The following is a 20,216-nucleotide window of genomic DNA, read 5'->3' on the forward strand; positions in this document are numbered from 1 at the left end:
AAGAAATACCCCTGCCATTTTATGTGTGTATGTATGTAATGGGCTGAGGCCTGCTCCTTGTCAAAATCATGCCTATGCCCATGCAACTAATCTAATAAAAAGAAAAATGCAATTCAAATAAGTTGTAGGAAGGTCACCATTGAAGTGATCAGTGTATCCACTCTATTACTTATAATAAACAAAATTCACCAAGAAGTTTTCATCTCAAGAATGGGTCCACTGAATAGTGAAATAAGGATATGAATATTCAGTAAGGAGAATCCAACAAATTGGTATCAAGAAAAACTATACTTTAAAAAAAAAATCAAACTTTGGAAACCATAATAACTGAAATGAGAGGAATTGTTTCAAATGATAAATTAATAATAATTTTGAATGCATACATTAATTTTTTTTCTCATAATTTTGGAAAAAAAATTTCAGAAGATTTTGTTTTGTTTTTTTGTAAAGAGTACAGAATTGTCACCCACCAACTATTAGTTGATTTGAAAGCTATATATGGCAGTGTCACTCGGTTGGAGTTGTACCAGGTCCTCCTGAAGATAATCATCCTGTTGAAATTGATTTGCTTGGTGAGGATAATAATGTTGGGCTTAAGTGTAGTGTATGTGTTGGAGCTGACCTATCTGAGTTCTTCAACACAAACTGTGGTGTAAGCCAGGGGGATGCATTTGCTTGCCTTGTTTTTAACTTTTTAAAATGAAATGAAATGAAAATCAATGTTTATTCTGGGACACTTGGTCTCCTAAAAATAACAATTAGGAACAGTTTTAGCAGCTTTTGTCTGGCTGCATTAACTTTTAAACACAATTAAATTAATCTATTACAATATTTAAATTAAATAAAATATGAAAAAAATACATATTTATCTCATGCTTATATTCTTTTATATTACTCACAAGTTCATAGAAGTTTGATAGTCTAAGAGATGGATTTATAGTTGGTGTTTAATTGAAGTTAAGGAGAAAGCTTTAGGGATGGATACGGATAAGGAGTTCCAAAATGAGGTAGCTCAAACAGCAAATGAATTTTCAAAGGAGGCAGTTCTATAGGTAGGGATATAAGGATTGGTAGGTTGGGATTTTGTGTTTCATAGATGAATGGATAGTAGGGTGAGGAGATCAATGATATAGGAAGGTTTTTTTATTATTATAGATTGGAACATAAATGTGCCAAGGAGATATTGTCTCCAGATACTGGGATAGAGCCAGATTTGCTCGGAATAGTAATGTGAGATATGAGAACATCTGAAAATCCCTAAAATAAATCTTATAAAGCAGTTCATTAGTCTTTTTAGTATCTTTTTTTGTTCAATGGATAGACCCCATACACTAGGCATCTGCTGTCAAAATGTGGGAGAATGAGGGAGTATACTAGAAGGTGACAGGTACTTTGAGGAAATGAATCACAGGATCTTAGAAGCTGTTTAAGGAATGGGATGGTTTTTCTATTTTTTTGAGAAATGTGGCTATTCCATGTTAAGTGCTGATCTAAGGTGACTCCTAGGTTTTTTATGGTGTTTTGAAACTGGATAAGTATATTGTTGAGGTATAATAATGGATAGTAAGGAAGAGAATTAAGGAAAGGTTTTGAGCCTATGAGAATGGCCTTGGATTTTGCTGGATTCAGACTTAATTTATTTTCAGAAGCCCAATGGTGTATACTGTCAATGTCTTCCTGGAGCTTACGGGATGCCTCAAACATGTCAGCATGAAGAAAAGATATGTATACTTGTAGGTTGTTGGCATACAAATGATATTGGGACTGGTGGATAGCGTTAGATAAGTTCATTTATATATATTTATATGGAGAATGGAATGGGTGAGATAGAGAAGCCTTGAGGAATGAAAGAAAAGTAGTGATGATGGAGGAAGGTTTATTAGGAACAACTACTGTTTGGGAGTGGAGAAACAGGAAGGAATGAAACCTGTTCAAGGAACTATTGGACAGGGAAATATTGTGTAGTTTTGAGAGGAGGATTGTATGATCAACTGAGTCTAAGACTTTTTGAAAAGTCTAAGAGGACGATTGTGATTTTTTGTTGGTATATAGGGGAATAGAGGTCTTGGCAAATTTTTAGCAGATCCGATTATAAGGTAGACAACAGGAGAGATGCCAAAAATCTAGCTTTGTGTGACCCTGTTGAGTACAGACTAGCCCTTGAGATACGCTGATGATTTTGATATTATGGCCAGAACAGAGCATACATTAAGAAAGCAAACCATTAGGTATAGTGGTATAGAGGTGGGTTATTGGGTCTAGGTTACTCAGGTGGAAAATAATGAAAAAAATTGTTATTGTTACCATGAGAGAAAGATCAGTGGGAACAGTACTACAAAATAATGGAACTGCCTATTCCTAATTGTAGGAACATATTTGAAACTAGTAAGTTGGGACTAGATTATTGATAGTTGTTGATAGAGGCACAGTGTAATTTTTTTATAATTGGTGTCCTATAAAATTTTGAGTTCATAAGTATAATTATATTTCTTCTATCTGGTTCTCTTTGTAGTTAAATATAACTAACTATCACTAATACCTTTAAACTGTTTTTACAAATGTACAGAAATGCAATAGAGGGTTCTTCTTTCTTCATTCAACCATTTGCATATAAGATTTATTAGACCATTCATATTTTCAATTAATTTTAATTTTAAAAAACTAATTTTGAGGACTTTCAGTTTTCAACTGTCAAAATTCCTTGTTTTCTTTGACATTTTCTATTCATTTTATAATATAGTAAAGTTTTCAAAGAGATTCTAAATAATTTTACATGTAGATATAATTCCAAAAGCTTAATTCCAGATCATAATTTATTAATCATTGAAATAATTATTTTGTAACTATAATCAAGATTGGATCTTCACTATGTAGTCTGAGAAGCATACACTAAGCCATCCACACAAAAAACAGTGAAAACAAACTTGGAAAATTCATAGTAATGTTTTCTTCAGTCTTGTTTTAAAGCTAGAAATCAGAGTTTACAACTAATTAAATTACTTCAATGGTACCAATTAAGATATACATACCTACTACAGAAACCATTCCTTGACAAGTAGCATCTCCAAATTTATTTGTCGCAACACACTTATATATACCAGCATCTGCATATTTAACTTCAGGGATAACTAATTCATAATAGCCAGTATTTTTGGCATTTTGAGAAATTACAGCTATTCTTTCGTTCTCATATGTAATTAGTTCATTATTTTTGTAACTAAAAACAACAACAGAGTAATAGTAAAATAGAGGTATTAGTGCATATCTAAGTTGTTAAGCAAGGAGAATTTAAATTTAAAATTAAAGATATAAGTAACGATATAAATGCAGTAAAATGAGTACCATTTGTTTTTATTTTACTTGTTTTGTTTTTCCATTTAAAACTTTATAATTATGAGAGATAGTTGACCGTGGATGATAAATGAGGAGAAGATACTTTATACATAGAAATTTTATTGTTCAAATTTTAAAATAAAATGAAGAGTATTTTTAGCAGGACACAGATTCATTAATGAATTTTTAAGAAATTAAATCAATAGAAAAAATTAAATTAAGTAATAATTAAAAAAATAAATAAATATCTCATGTAGAATAAAGTAAGATTACACAATGTACAATACAAGAAATGAAAATAGGTACAACATTATGTATCTGATATGGCTAATTTAGATCTATATGTAGCAAATAATCAGCAAGTAAATTACTTTTTAATGGAAAATAAAATTTAATTGTGATAAGAATTGTTACTGTTTAATGTAATGTTTCAAAACATAAAGCAATGAAAATTTCAGTTATTTTACTTTTGAAACAACTTACAATTGAACTGAAGGCATAGGTTCACCTTTCACTTTGACCATAAATCTAAGGTAAGTATTTTCTAGCAATTCAGTGTCATTCAGCTTCACTAAGAAAACAGGAGCATTTCGAGCACGCCTCTCTTCTTCAGTTACTATGACAGAAAAAAAAACGGAATACAATTAAAGAGCTGTGAATTAGTAAATTGAACTTTGTTGTTTTATAATTAAATAAGACATTTAACTTTGGAAATTTTTAATTTACAAATAACCTAAATATCTTGATTTTATCAAAACTAATCCACTACTTAACTATGAAGAGTTGAAGATGGTTTAGGTATACATTAGATATTTATAAAAAAAATAACCTTTTGATTATTCTGATTCCTCCAAAAAGTAAGCTTAAAATATGATGAAACTATGGAAAAAGTAAAAAAAACATTACCTCCAATACCGATTGATATTGCAAATAAGATTGATGAGGCACAAAGTACTTTGCCTGACAGATTACTTGAAAAATTTAAAAAAGCAGTTGCAAAAAGATAATGTAAAAGTTAAAAAGGCTTATAAGATATTTCAGAAAGAAGATGCCAGCTGAATGGAATGATAGTAAAAATATTTAAGACAGAGGACCCTAGAGTTATGGGACCATCATAGTCTCATGCTGTCAAATTCAGCTTAAAAATACCATCAACACTCCTTTGTTTACTTCAGCTTCTATAAATTGAGAAAAATTTTGGAGATTATAATTGAGCAAATTTATTGGTTAAATCTTGGTCATATCATTAATAATCAAATTATAGTCAAGTCATGAATGACCAAATTTCAATCATATCATTGGTCGAACATTAATATAAATCATTGATCTAATCTTTGCGACATGACAAACAAATGAAAAAATGTGGGAATATAGTCAAATCACTTAGCAGATGTTCACAAATTCCTATCCAACTAATCAGCTTAACTTGATAGATAAGTAATGGAGTACTGTCCTTTCCTCCAGAAGGCCTTAATGGACTAAGAAAAGTAATTTCTCTGACATCTTTGCAGTTCAATAAGGTTTTGAAAAGAGTAAAGAGTGAAGAAACTGGTACAGTTCTCATTAATTCTATTCGTGTAATAGCCTATATGGATGATAAAAAACTCTATTGTCATATTATCCATGTGGATGATATGTCAATAGATTTTTGAATGAGAAAGGTCTCTAAACCAACTTTAGTGATTATACCAAGGTTTTTTACAGAGATTTCTCAGTATGAAGGTGAACAATAATAAAAAAACAAGGTAATGCTGGTTAAATGAATAGTGCAGAAATAATCTCCTCAGCATACCTTCTGACCAAACTTTCCAATTTATTTCTTCAAATTTAAGTCTAGGATATGTAATAAAAAAAACAAAGCCAATAAAAACAAATATATATATATATATACACACACACACACACACACACACACACACACACACACACACACATATATTATTTGTTTTCATTGGCTTCATGTATATTCTGAAGAGGATTAAGATCATACACAGTTCATATTTCTCAGCAACATAGAACATTGCTAAAAAGAAAAGTTGAAAATATTTCATTCATCATAGGCAATATGTACTTACGTTTTTGTATCACAAGGTTTGCTGTACAAGTTGAATTTTGGCCTGTTGGAGTAGTTGCATGAGCAGTGTAAACACCAGCATCAGATTCCGTGACATTTAAAATTTCAAGTCTATGTAAATTTCCAACTGACATCTGTGTTACCCTATCAGCAAGTCGATCTGAAATAGGTCTGTTGTCTTTTAGCCAATTTACAGACTTTGCATCTATTTCACATTCAAAAGCTGCACTGCCACCGGCTGTATAAACATAAAATTCATATAATATAAATATGATACATATAAATACAAAATATATTATCCCAAAAAGACATAAATAAAGTGGATATGTTTTTGATGTTATGGTATTATAAGCAATCAAATGTCTAACTAATAAACAGTTAAGTTAAAGAGAAAAGGTTTTAAAGAGTAAATAGAACAAATATGACTAAAGCATCTAACTACTGCTAAGAATACAAGCAAATATGATTCAAAAGTGATGGATGGTTTAAATGACTGTTTTAAAAATTAATAATTAACGATAAGAGGTATTGATGATGACTTGATTTGAAAATAAATATTAACATATAGTAACTATTTTTCATAAATTATGTCAATTTATTCGTGAATAAAGGTATAAATTGTAACAGTCATATTTAGAACTAAACACAGAGTATGAATAATTGAAATATTTGGTTTTTATATTTAAGTAATAGGAAAAAAAAGATTTTTAAAAATTACATCTCTAATATAATGTTGTAAAATAATAAAATTAAAAATGATGTAAAAATCTGTTTTGTGTTTCAAAGTATGAAAATCATAAATAGCTCACGTTCAACATTGACTCCTTCAATGGTTTTTGAAAAAAAGGAATGATTAGTTATGCAGCGAGAAGTTTCATCTGCTTCCTGTATAACTGCCTCAGATATAACAGATGTAGATGAACAAATTATTTCTTCACGATGCACTTCAGTTACACTTCCAGATCGTATTTCTGTGAAATGAAACTCATACCTATGTAATTTTAAACTATCCACTAAAATATTGATTTTTTTCATAATAAAAGATTTCAGATGAACTATGAATATCAAATAAACCACTAATGACCTGCTTGGGTAGATGAGGATTATTATAAAATATAATACATAAATAAGTAATCAAATGTATGGGTATTGAAAAGAAATGAAAAAAAGGTTGAATAAGCATACTAATATTCTACTGCATATTATAATATTTGAATTTCACACAAGGAAAATTAAGTAATTTAACAGAGATTAGAAATCAAGCTTTAATAAGATAAATAAAAAAATTGAATAAAAATGAAAAAATTAAATTAAATGATGTTAAATGGCAGTAGATTAATTTTAAGATTGTCCAATAAGAGTCAACCAATTCTTTGTCAATTTTAGATATGAAAACAAATGTTTGATTAAAAGAGGAAGACAAGAAATAAACAATAAATAGATAAACTTAGTAATAGTGTATTATGACAGTAAAATATTAAAACATTTTTAAATAAAGAAATAAAGTTTGGTAGTCAAACTATACCCTTATAAAAATTGACATTTAAGTGTAATCGTAGATCTATTACTAAATATTTGTCTCAAAGTGTTTTATAGACTTATGCATTTATATAAAATATTTAATTTTTGAGAATTCACTGAGGGTTGCAACTTATATAAGTCTTGTAGGAAAGAAAGCCAAAAATAATCATCTTTTATTATGCTGTATTGTAATTTTTTCACATGTCCACTAGCAGAACTATAAGATTATGACAGACATATGTCTCAATATAATAATTTGTTAATGACTTAAACATAAATATTTAAAAAAACAACAACACTAGAAACTAATCCCCATAGTAATTAAGTTATATATGTGTATAAAGTTGAAAATTTATTTCCTTATTTTCCTCATTGAATCTAAAATCATTCATCATTTTAATTTTTATTCTTTACTCTATTTAATAGTTTTTTTTTCTAAAACTTCTTATTTTATCTATTGTATGACTCGGTAACAGATAAAATAAAAAAATTAATAAATATAACTTATTGGACAACCAGGAATATATGTTAAAAACATTAACTGCAACAGCAACAAAATAAAATGTTTCTTATTGATAATGTGCCAGCTATTAAAAATTGCTAAGCTAAAAATACTAAAAATTTAAAGGCATAACATAATATAAAATATAATAAACAAAGAGAGGAATACATTGGTATGACATAAAAATATATTTTATCATCATTTACTGGTTGTACATGAAGATTAAATAATGAATATGAAATGGATATTTTTGATGATATTGATACATGTATGTCTTCTGAAAAGTTGTATTTTTCTCTATATTTTGTTTTCCTTATTAATAATAATGTTCCCAATTTTTTTCAACTAAATCTTCAATTTAGGGGATTGTGAACAAAATAATGTAGCAGAGCAGGTCTTACATCAGATCCTTCAAAACAGAGTCATGGAAGTCGGATCAACCAAAGGAATGAGAACTCATTCAGATTAATGATGTTTTCTTGGAATTTCCTTCCAATATATTAATGTTAAAGACAGGATAGATTAATAGGATTGTGCTGAAAAGGTTTATACTTATGGATCATAAATAACTTAGGAATAATTATTTTATTTAGGAACAGATTTTTAAAGGAACATAGTTGTTTAGTTCAAGTTCAAGAATAAATAAAAAAAAAAAAAGATAAAAATATAAATGTTTAGATGAAAACATATATAAGCAATAAAAAAGGCTGGAAAGTCAGATTAATGAGAACCAGATAAATAAAAAATTCCATAAAAAACGCCTCATATGTTCTAAATATTTCACAATAGTAGATTTTCCGAGGTTGTTTAATACTCAAAGAAGGTAAATATCAACAAAAACATAAAGTAAAATACCTATCCTAGCTAAGCTAAGTAGAGCTAGATGGGTAAGGGATAATAAAGTCAGGGAAACTTCTTTCTTACTTGACTCAACATTAATGACAAACCTAAAGGAACTGCGTAGCAAAATTTTGTCAATAGAATGTAAACTGACAATACCAGATTAATGGGGCAAATGCTTAGGAACACAAACCTCAAAACATTATTTCATAGTCTACCAGTAAACTATAGTCAATTAAATCAAATAATTTACATTTTAAAAAATAAGCAATTCAGTAACTTCGCTATTTTTAATTTTACATCAAAGTAGTAAGATAAGAGGATAAACAAATAACTAGTTATTTAAATGAAAACATGAAATGTACTGTTAAGAGTTGAAGATAGTGAAATATAAGTTCTATATATTTAAATAAATAGTGACACATTATCAGTCAAAGTAGTTAATTAATAGTTTGGATATGAGAATTATTATTTCTTACAAGGTTGTTTTGATTTTTTAATATGATACTTTCATTATTCTTTCATATTTTATACTAAGTATCCATCTGAAGCATTAAAATAATTTTAAAATTGGAGTTTTAACAGAATTAAGTGCCTTTGCAGGTATTGTTCATGTATTATTATACATGTTTACTTGTAACAAAGTAGAAGAACAAACTTAACATACAAATGAAAGGAATATGGTCCGGGTGCGGTCAAAAAAACTCAAATAGTAGAATATACTATTTTATTGAGCAAACGTTTCGCCCCACGTAGCAGGGCTTCGTCAGGGCTATTTTGACGGCAGTCAAAAAAAAAAAAAAATAGATTTTTTTTTGTTTTGACTGCCGTCAAAATAGCCCTGACGAAGCCCTGGAACGTGGGGCGAAACGTTTGCTCAATAAAATAGTATATTCTACTATTTGAGTTTTTTTGACCGCACCCGGACCATATTCCTTTCATCTTTACACACGGTCAATCATTATCTTCCAGAACATACAAATATATTTACAAATTCGCATTTCTATTCCCATATCCAATACATAAATATAAATTAATATTTAAATACACACATACATAAAGGAGAAGTAGAGCTGCAGTAATATTACTTTTAAAATTTGATACAAATAAAGCACATATAATCATATTTTCTTTTATGCTGAAAGTTGTTTTAAAACATTTTGAAAATATCTTTTAATAACCTTTTAATTTTCTTTTTTTAACCTTTTCAATTTTCTTTTTTTATTACCCAGGATCATTTATAGCATTCTCAGCTTAGTAGAAAAGGAGCTGTAATGGCAAATAGATCATAGCCATTCACTTACTTTATGAGAAATGAATTGATTACAAGGAAACTGTGAATTTAATCTCTAAACAGTGCAAGATGGAGTGAAATTGAAAAAATTCTTTGGGGAGTCATTTCATTCTATTTTTTTAGAAGTATTTATACATAAAAAAGATAGTTAAATGAAACATAATTGTTTCAGATTTATTACATTTATATTGATGAAGCATTTACTACTAACAAATCCAGAATATTATATGAAACTGTAACTAAATTAAACTTCTTAAAAATAATTACAAATTATTTTCACTAGAATATATATAGATATTAGATTTTTAACATAATATTCCAATTGAATATAAGTTTAAAAATACCTTCCACCCTACGAGAGAGTGATGTTCTTCGACTTGCAGAAAATTTATCCATCTCGTCGTCTGAGTTTGAAAGACTTTGTTCTGGTGTGTATAGTTTTAATTCTACTCCTTTAAGTGGTTCAAGATTCTTGTTATCTTCTTCTTGGAGACGTAAGTCATCAGCAGCATGTTCTGCCAATGTCACTAAAAATTATTAAAGGTAATTAAATAAATAAAATATAGCAGTCTGTATCCTTAGGAGAATCATCATTCTTAATAAACATTTAGCCCATTAGCATAACATAAGCTATCACAAACAGAAAAATCAGTTACCCCAATGACGGACTGGAAACTATATATTAAATCAAATGCAGGTTTTCAGATCTCAGAGTGATAACATTAACCCAAATTAATTGATCCCCTGCCATTATCTGACTAGATAATATAGATAACTTTATCCGAATAATTTAGGCTTTTATTAACTAACAGGAATATTAAACCATTTGTTGCAGAAGGAAATAGTCAGGACTTTTTATGGAATAAAATTTTTCAGAAATTTTGTCATAGCTGTTTTATTTAATATTAAATATCTCTTGAGAGTCTTAATTGTAAACAGACTTCATTATTTGATATACAAACTCTTTATGACAATCGGGTGATAATGTCAAACTTCCACAGCTGGCGGTACCCCTACCATGTCCCACTGAACCAAGCAGAAATCTGGCTAGTTACAGGGCATACATGAATGCTACCCATCAGAAGCTGGGTACTGGCATACATACGTGTATGTGGTCCATAATGTAAGGGTTAATGCAAAAATTTTAATGATGTGGAAAATAATAGTTTTTCCAATTCTATTCTATTCTATTCTAGAGAACAATAAATATTGACACAAGTCAATGATAAACTATAAAGCATACAAATGATTTTTGCCATGGGATTTATATAGTACCACAAGTTTATTTTAAATACATCTTGTAAAGGCATTTGTAAATAATAAATAATAATAATAATAAAAGAAAGGTTAATTGAGAAATAAACCAGAATGAAACCTGCTAATGCCTATTAGTTATATAAGAATATAGTCATAATAATAAGTTATAAATACTTCCATTAGGTGCTGAGACACCTTTTTTAAATGGATGAAGCTAAGGTTTACTCAGTGGTTATGTCAACTATAGCCCCTATTCTTTACAACAACAATTAATATGCCATCATAGAATTTAGTAAGCCCTGACCCTTTCCTAGGAATTAGGAGCCATTGGTTCATTTCATTTCACTTTAATTTAAAGTTCTTTTCAAGGAATCTTTGCCAAATTATATTGACTGTTTTCTGCCCCCCATCAAAACATCTAGAATATTTTAATTTATATTTACGTATTTACATAACTAAATTTCAAAATGAAATAGTAACTCTGATAATAAAGTTTTTCCTTATGAAAAACTTTAAAGTAATTTTTGAATTACTTACACACATTTCGTGCATAATGTTTTATTTCTGCTATCCAAGGTTCTTTTATGTGGTCTTGTGGGCTTTCTAATGTTAAGGAACCGATATCGAAAGTCCTTGGGTCGTGCTTATGATCATGTAGTTCTACTTCAGGTAACTGAAAATGTCATTTTTACTTCATTGAAATGAAATTTTATAACTAATTTTAATACATTTATAAGTGTTAATACTACTACTAAATATAATAAGGAAGAAATTATAAGTAAGAAGAATAATACAGAACAATCAAGACAAAGGAGAGACATTGCTTTGAGAAATATACAAATCAACATGAGGAGTTTGGATAAAGTAACCCATGCTAAAATGATAATCAATAATAATAACAACAATTGCACTAATGCATAGGAAGACAGATAAATCAGAGCATTATAACTCTAATGCCTACTGATGTCTTATAAGAAGGGATTATCAATTAGGATAACAAGTAGTAATTAACCAGAGGAGACCGTTAGCTAGGGAAATATTAGTGTAGTAAACAACAGGTTATGTTTTTTCCATTCTAAATATGTTGGTAAAAAAGACTCAATAATAGGAGAGGAACTGTCCAAGTTCAAAGAGAAGTCACAAAATTTTTGATTTCCATACATGATGAAACTTTTAAGTGCTTTTCAATATAGGAGGTTAAGACGGTTATTATAAATCCAGGTATGTGTAAAAAACTAAATTATGCCTAACCTAACTTTTTTATATGACATACCTATCATGAGAAGAACAGAAAAATCTCATTTTGGAGGATTTCTGGAGAATGATAAAGGATCAAAAGAATAGATTTACATTAACAATAAAAAAATCAAGCACATGATATATGATGAAAAACCTAAAGTATATAAAAACAAGTGATAAACAAAGGAATAGTTGAAATTAATAAGGATTAACTTAATAAATATTGAATAGTTAAAACAAAAAATCTGTGATTAAGGCATAAAAACAAAAGAGCCGGACGGACCAGAACCACATGGCTAATACAACTTACATCACCAAAGCGGAAGCACATGCCTTCTATAACTAATCATGATAATTGTAAGATGTTAATTATACATCTTTTAAGAAAATATATAGAAAATATTAATTAAATAAAATAAATTAAGTTTATATATTCCAACATAAATAATTGGTAATAAGTAATGGTTGATTTTTTCTTGCCCAGGAAAATGATATAAAATAAGAATATATACACATAGTACAATCAAGTTACAAGCATATCAGGCAATGAATGTTCACAGCAAGAAAAGAATATATATATTAAATAAATGGGTTGACATAAAATTTGTCAATTGATTGACATATAAATTAATTAATATGACTTAAGAACTAGTTATATTTAAGTGGTAGATCAAATACATTATACAAAAGACAATAACTGTTTACATACCCTTATAATTTCCTTTAATATAAAAACATATCTATTTTCTGCAACTTTTCGAACTTTGCAAACTAGAATCCGAGCTTTAAATAAAAATAAATATCGATCGTGAGGTTTTTTATCTTTCGCTTTTACTTTAAACCAGTTCTGAAAAAAAAAAAAGAAAATATATATATATATAAGTAATGCATATTTTTACACAATTTATGGCATATGAATAAAAAATTATCAAAAGTCAGTGCAAAATGGAAATTAATAAATTTATTTATTTCTTCCAACACTTTTTAATTAAGATTGTTAACCTTCAAATCTATTTACAAAAACAGATTCTGTTCTCCAAACCATAATTAAATTATCGAGTATGTTTTATTTGTATGTAACCATCCTAAGCCTATAAGGTGTATTTCAAAAACTCCAACTTTTTGGTATGAGTAATTAGATGCATACATCATTAAAAATTTCTTAGTTTAGATAAGATCTGTGTAAGTAGAGAAAAAGTAAAATTTGAGAAAAAAAAGAAAAACCTGTTAGGCTTAGAAAGACAGAAAAATAACAATGCCAGTACCGCTCTGGTCTGCTGATAATTAATATAGGATGAAATCAATGATCAACTGATCATCTCATATTCTATATTTTTTAAAATGATTAATTTTATGAAATTAGCCCTTGAGGCAGAAAACAAATGTTTGTTAAAACACAGCTACATTCACCCTATTAGCCTTTTAGGCATAACTAAAAATGTTAAATTCATTTGTAAGAAAGTAAATTTAACTGAATTATTTCATAGTTCAATCATAAGAAACTCATGTTGTATCAGCTAACTGAAACCTGAACTGAAATATAGTAGGTTTACAATACTAGTCTAATTGACAATAATTATGTTAGTGATTGAAAATAATTCAGTATATTAAGTAGATTGGTGTATAACACATCCACTTCTCTTTAGTATAAATTATCTTTATGACATATTTTAACCTGAATTTATTAAAACAAATTGTGATGTTCTTTATTAAAGTAGAAGCTAATTAAATTTAAACTGTGTATTACATATTGCACTTCAACTAATTTTATAAACGTTTATTTATCTATAACAGTTAAAACATAACTTCACATTTATTAAATTATAATCAATAATTACTCACATGCCTTAAAAGTCTGCCAAGTTTGTGAACATCACCATGAAAACCTTCTATATTATTTATATACTTCAAATCTTCTGCTCTGTGAGGGATACCAAGCATCAACTCCAAAGCCTTATTAAGATCAGTTGTGTCTTCTCCAAGCCTGTCACAGTATTTAATTAGCTCCTGTAAAAATTAATTTTAAGAAATACCTATTAAAGACACACACACTCAAAATAAATAGATCTTTGACAATCATTTGTTTTATCAACTCATACATAATCCATGTTTAACAACACACAAAAAGTGCTATATCAATTTAATTAGATGCCAAGTACCATTTAATATCATTGATAGCTATATTTATGCCTTCAATCAGCATGATATCAAACATGTATTGAAAGGCTTGTATGTAGGCAGGGGTGGATCAAGGGGAGGTAGAATAGAGGGATGACCACCCTGAGTAATAGAAAAATTAAATAAATGACTTATAAATTACAGAAAAATTTATAGTTTTATGGGCCCTCGGACACTCCTTCCTTTAAGGGAATATTCCATATTTCTCAAAACCCCCTCCTCCCATTAACTAAGGGGGCCCTACAAGGTCTAATTTCAATACTGCTTGTAGGGATATGTGTCTTTAGAAAAGGACAATCATAGTCGTTTTCAAATAATATTTTATATCTTCCTTTGTTTAAAATGAAATGAAACCTCACTTATTCTAAATTTTAACAGGAAATCCTATTTTATTTATTTTTCCACAAATTATTGATAAATATTTTAAATTTAAATTACCGAAGCAGAGATCACTCCTTCCATTATAAACTCCCTAACAAATCAAACCCCCTAGTTTCTAACCTTGCATCCTCTTCCATTCCTGACAATCCTCCGAGGTGCCTGAAAAGAAGATGGCTACGAGACCAGCTAATGTTAAATGTCATTAGAGTGCTACCAGTGGGTTGTTTCTCTACACGGCTGTAACACTCCAATTTAACTTAGATCAGATTTACTAAATGTATTATAATGTACAGTTGTAAATAGTAATAAATAAATATTTAAAAAAAAATTTAATTAGGAGATTTTACCTTATATCCAATGAAACAAAGAAAAATCTGTTAAATAAATGATTGATTGAATCTGGAGGCTTTCTTGATAGTTAATAACACTTCCACGTACCCTTGTTTTAAAACATAATATACAACATAAGAAAAAATAAATAATATAAAGCTAAAGCAAGATAAAATTTGAATGTTTGCATTAAACTGTCCATTGAGGTGAAAATGGTTAATTGCTATCATTTACTTTTCAGAAATAAAAATTATATAAAATCGAAGTTTTTTATGTTCAGACATCAGTAGCAATTAATAATTTATAAAACCTTTATACTAAACTATATTAATGCATTTTTAGACCTGGTACCAATATAAAAGGTAAGGTACTCAACATCAGAAGGCCTCGACAATTAGAGTTGGACAAAAAGTAATTACAATTCCTTGCTAATTACTGTCATTTGGAATTGCAGAAATGAAATTCAGTCAAAAATAATATTACTTACCAATTACATTATTATGGAATTGTTATTTTTCTCCTAAAATTCTATTTAGCTAAGACCAAAACAGAAAAGATTTAAGAAGTTTTAAGATTTCTAAAATATTAGGGTCTCATATGTTTTCGGAGGTCCTGAAAGTAAAAATAAAATCGATTTTATGATCTGGTGGTAGTTTATGGATTGATTTTAACTTTTAGTATTTCTAACATATTGTAGTCCCTTTACACGTTTTCGGTGGTGGTGAAAATGAAAATAAAATCAATTTTATGATCGCGCGCATGCGTTTGGATTTATTATAATTTGTAGGATTACTAAAATATCAGGGTCTCTAGGGTAGGGGGAAATTAGACTCCTCAAACGAGACTGAAATAGAATCACACACCGAAGAAGAAATATATACTTATATGATTAACACCTTCTCATCTTTAGCTTCCTAAGAAAATCCCTGTACCACCAAATATTAAACCGATATCGAAAGAGAAACAAAAAATAAAAATGAGCGTATATTTATTAACTTCTCATCATATATTTATAAAGGATATCCGTTCCTCACTTCCATCATACCCCCGGTCGAGATGTCCCACGTTTGGCGTTATAAGGGATTCGTTTCATTTACGCAACTGATTAAAATAGGCATGTGATCAGAAACGCGTCTATTGGGATTTGGGTTATTGGTAAATTGAAATTTTGCGTTACAGCAATATCAAGTATATCGGGTCTGGAGATAGACTCGGAGAGGTAGAACGTTGGGTCCTGAGCAGTGTCTACTTCCAGACCGAGCTTTAGGGCTAAATCTCTAAGCCGCTTTCCGTTCGTATTCGTCATTCTACAACCCCATAGAGTGTGCTTACTATTTAAATCACCTAATAGAAGTGTAGCAGAACCAGTAATGACGTTTTCAAAATCCCTCTCTAATAGCGGAATGTTTTTGGAGTGTTTTGCGGAATGTTTTTGGAGGTGCAAAAAATTACAATAAAATTGATTTTATGATTGCGCCATTGCTTATCAATTTATTTTAACTTTTCGGATTTTTAACATATTGGGTTCTTTTATATGTTTTCCGAAGTTCTGAAAATGAAAATAAAATAATTTTACGATACGCAAGGGCGAGATCATAAAATCGATTTAATTTTCATTTTCAGCACCTCCAAAAAGATATACAGGGACCCCGAAATGTCAGAAACACCAAAAGTTGAAATAAAGCGATACGTAATGACAAATATTTTAGGAAATCGAAAAGTTGAAATGATTCCTTATATGGACTTTTTCAAAATAAAAGTGTACTGTTATTTCCGAAATCTCTTCATAAGAAATATGTTCATATGAATTAATTGAATTCACACATGGGTTTAATGATATATAACTGTAATTGCAACTGCAAATAGTAAGGGTCAAGAAGTGATTGTATTTGTAATTACAATTAATTAGCATCAGGAAGTAATTGTAATTGCTAACACACAATTACTTGTACGTGTAATTATAGTGCAACTGTGACATGTAATTGAAGATTTAATTAAATTACTCATGCAATGATTCCTGCCCAACTCTGTCGACAATGCATGTTCAATAGGTAAGGTATGCTGGAAAGGAGATTTACTTAGGGTGGAAGTTACTTTTACTATACTTAAGTTACTTTACTACCCTCCGGGCTTGCATTCCTCCTTCGTACCTACAGGAATAGTACCCTGTAGGACGAGGTTACCATCTTTAGAGGACTTATGGCTGGCACCCATAAGTCTCATCCAATCTATTCACCTCCTAATCATCTACCTTACCTAAGTGCGCACGCATTTTCGATGTCTTCTGGTCAAGCGTACCAAACATCTAATGGAGTCAGATCTAACACAACCACCTCAATACTTTCTTACAGTTCCTTCTCCTTTAGAACTATTTATCAATTTCTAATCGCAATGCTTCTTCTTTAACTTCCTTCAAACATCAGCTATTTTATCACCTCCTTAAATCTCAATTTTTCCGAATAAATGCAAAATTTATGTAGAACCAATTTAAGCATTATAACTATTTTTTTTATATATATATCAAGACTATAAGCAATAATTTAAATTCACTTTTCACTGTTTGTTCTTAGGGAACTTGGTCCCAGGACAGAGATTATTTTTCATTCAAAGTAATTTAGCAACCAATTTTTTCACACTACTGTAAAAAAAATCTTGGAATCGTCTTTGATCAGCACCTCTCCCGGAATAATTACATTTTTCAGATCACATGAAAATCTATATCTTTACAACATATACCTATATCAATAGCTCAACAAATAGTGAGATCTCGCTCCTCAAAAAATTCGATAGCTCCAAGTACCCTCTCTCATTTTCACCCATTTTAACTATGATTTCTTGGTTTACAGAGGACACTCTGTTAAGCAAGAGATGAGACTGAAAAGACTTATGATTTACTTCACAAGATTTTTCCTCAGGTTTTCTCTGCGCTTTCATATCTCCTGTTGGTATACCGAGTTGAAGTGCCTTTATCCTACTTTCCGACGGCAATACCTTCCTGGTGTATTCTCTTTCCAAGTCCTTAAAAAATAGAGCCTTCCTAGATTCTTGATCTAATCATTATAAATTGCTCTATCTATTTTTTTAAATATTAAATTCAATAGAATTGGAATTAAGGATCCATACTGAACCACCTCAGCAAATCCTTCTTCATTTGTGCAACCTCCTTCTAGAATTCTTTGCCCATTTCAATACGTCAATCCTAATCTGTTCTTTCTTTCAAACAAAACCAATTCCTTTACCTGCTTCAAACCATCAAATCCCTAAATCTAAAAAAAAACACAGTATCGATGTATAACAATATAATTACTACAGGCAAAGTACGCTGTAAATATTTTACCAGAAAAAAAATCAAAAAGTCTATACTATGTAATTACTCTTAAGAGACGGTTGTACCATAATATATTTTTTTTTATTCAGTTCATTTTCGTTCATAAAAAAATGCAAAGATGCTGCTCACTAATGACTCAAAGCTGCGTACTCCACCCAATACTATCCATATAACTTTAAATCCAATAAAAAATGGAAGCAACGCTGCCCTTGTGGGATATGTAATGAGATTGTTTCCTTTTCATGCATAATATAGTTTTTTCAGAGCTGGAAGAGGAACTATTCACAGTGAAGGAGACCTCTTGTCCAGACAAAATACAGCTTGAGAAGAACTTATAGCTGACCGGGTTGGGTCGTGGGTCATAGAGCGCTTATTTCAGAAGGGTGGGATTATTGGGAGTGGTTATTGTGGGATCGCATCCCACCTGGGTCAGTCAATATTCATTTCCCGGCGGCCCAGAGAATCTTGGAATTTCCTCTCTAATGCTGTATAGTTCCTCAATAGGGAATTTGAGCAAAATAAATAAAAATAATAAATAAAACCTGGGTTTCTTCAGCAAAGGAAATAGTTTTGACGTTTTCCAATCAGGAATGGAAATCTCGTTTCCTCAGTGAATAGCGAAAGTCTGAGGCAATCGCAATTAAAAAAAAAAATAAAACTGCTAAAGCCACGAAAAATTTACATCCAATTTCACTGATTTCTCTAAACTCTAGAAAGGAATGATAATCAGAAAGTTACAGGAATACTTAAATAATAACAAATTTACATCAGACAGTCAAACTTGCTTTAGGAGACATCGCATCACCATTGCAGGTTTTCTCAGGACTTATGGATTATTTGGAAAACGACATCTCCCGTGAAGATAATGTAAATATTGTTGTTGACTCGTAGGCTGCACTGCTTTCACTGAGATATACAAGTAACGAAACTGTTTTGGTTAAGTAAAGGAAAGGAGTGTTAATTGAGCAGCCACGGGTATCTTGTCATTGCAGCCTATTTGGGAACGAAGAGGCAGATATATTGGGAAGCCAGGCTAGAGAAGTTCAACACAACTATACAAATTGGCTGAAAGGTTATTTCCATATCATTTCAGAATTCGATGAAATTTGGAATTATTTCAAGATTATTGTTCTATTTCAACCAGTTTTTGTTTTAGATCAACAAAAAGATTTGGCATAACCGACGTTTCAATATCATTTGTGCTCACCGAGAAACTTTCTTGTCCAAAAAGATAAACATTGTACTGCTATTATTTACTAACCAAGTTGTATTAACCATTAAATACCTACAAGGTTTCAATTAAATATTTTTTCATCTCTATATTGTTTTGTCTAAATAGCACGAAAATATAAATTCCACATACATAATTATATTTTAATGATATTGGCATGGATGTCACCTGTAGGTAATAATAGGCAGTAACACACGATATTGAAATATGGATCACGTCTAAAATTTACAGTATGTCTTCTAAACATACATGTACGAGAGCTGTCCAGAAAGTAAGAGATGTTCTGGCCTATTGTGGCGATGGGTGGGGGTAGAGCCACCATCTTGGTGTCCGAATGTTCCTACATTCAGTACGCATCCAGCTGTTGTAGCGTGAGGACTGTGCGTTCCTCATTTTGCTCTCTGTGAGTCGTCAAAATGTGTCCTGGAATAGAAAATCCCGCTACTTGTGAAGTGCGGTCAGTGATTCGGTTTTTGTTGGCTAGAAACAACAGGCCAATTGAAACTTATCCATACAAAATAAGCGTCGTGAAAAACTTAGCACCAAGATGTTGTTTTTTCACAACGCACGTCCACACACGGCCAATCGTACCTGGGCACTCTTGGATGGGAGGTGTTTGACCATCCACCATACAGGCCGGATTTGGCGCCGAGCGATTACAACCTTCCAGCGATGAAAAAATGGCTCGGTAAACAATGCTTTAATACT

The 20,216-nt window shown here is 30.1% G+C and overlaps 1 protein-coding gene across 4 annotated transcripts in view; it reads right to left on the minus strand.

Moving 5' to 3' along the window:
- Positions 1-20,216, minus strand: part of Obsc (Obscurin) — a 185,041-nt gene that overhangs the window by 119,808 nt on the left and 45,017 nt on the right. For 3 of the 4 annotated variants that reach the window (XM_067045345.1, XM_067045344.1, XM_067045342.1), the window contains exons 6-13: positions 13,903-14,067; positions 12,770-12,907; positions 11,359-11,494; positions 9,909-10,091; positions 6,217-6,378; positions 5,409-5,645; positions 3,817-3,949; positions 3,030-3,217 (exon numbers count right to left, since the gene is read on the minus strand). In XM_067045345.1, coding sequence (XP_066901446.1) covers positions 3,030-3,217; positions 3,817-3,949; positions 5,409-5,645; positions 6,217-6,378; positions 9,909-10,091; positions 11,359-11,494; positions 12,770-12,907; positions 13,903-14,067 — 1,342 coding nt within the window. The remainder of the gene's footprint in view (positions 1-3,029; positions 3,218-3,816; positions 3,950-5,408; positions 5,646-6,216; positions 6,379-9,908; positions 10,092-11,358; positions 11,495-12,769; positions 12,908-13,902; positions 14,068-20,216) is intronic. The other variant, XM_067045343.1, reaches the window with a different exon arrangement.

The sequence above is a fragment of the Halyomorpha halys genome, unplaced genomic scaffold (assembly GCF_000696795.3).
Source record: "Halyomorpha halys isolate HHAL.00 unplaced genomic scaffold, Hhal_1.1 Scaffold179.1, whole genome shotgun sequence".
NCBI classification, from domain to species: Eukaryota; Metazoa; Arthropoda; class Insecta; order Hemiptera; family Pentatomidae; genus Halyomorpha; species Halyomorpha halys.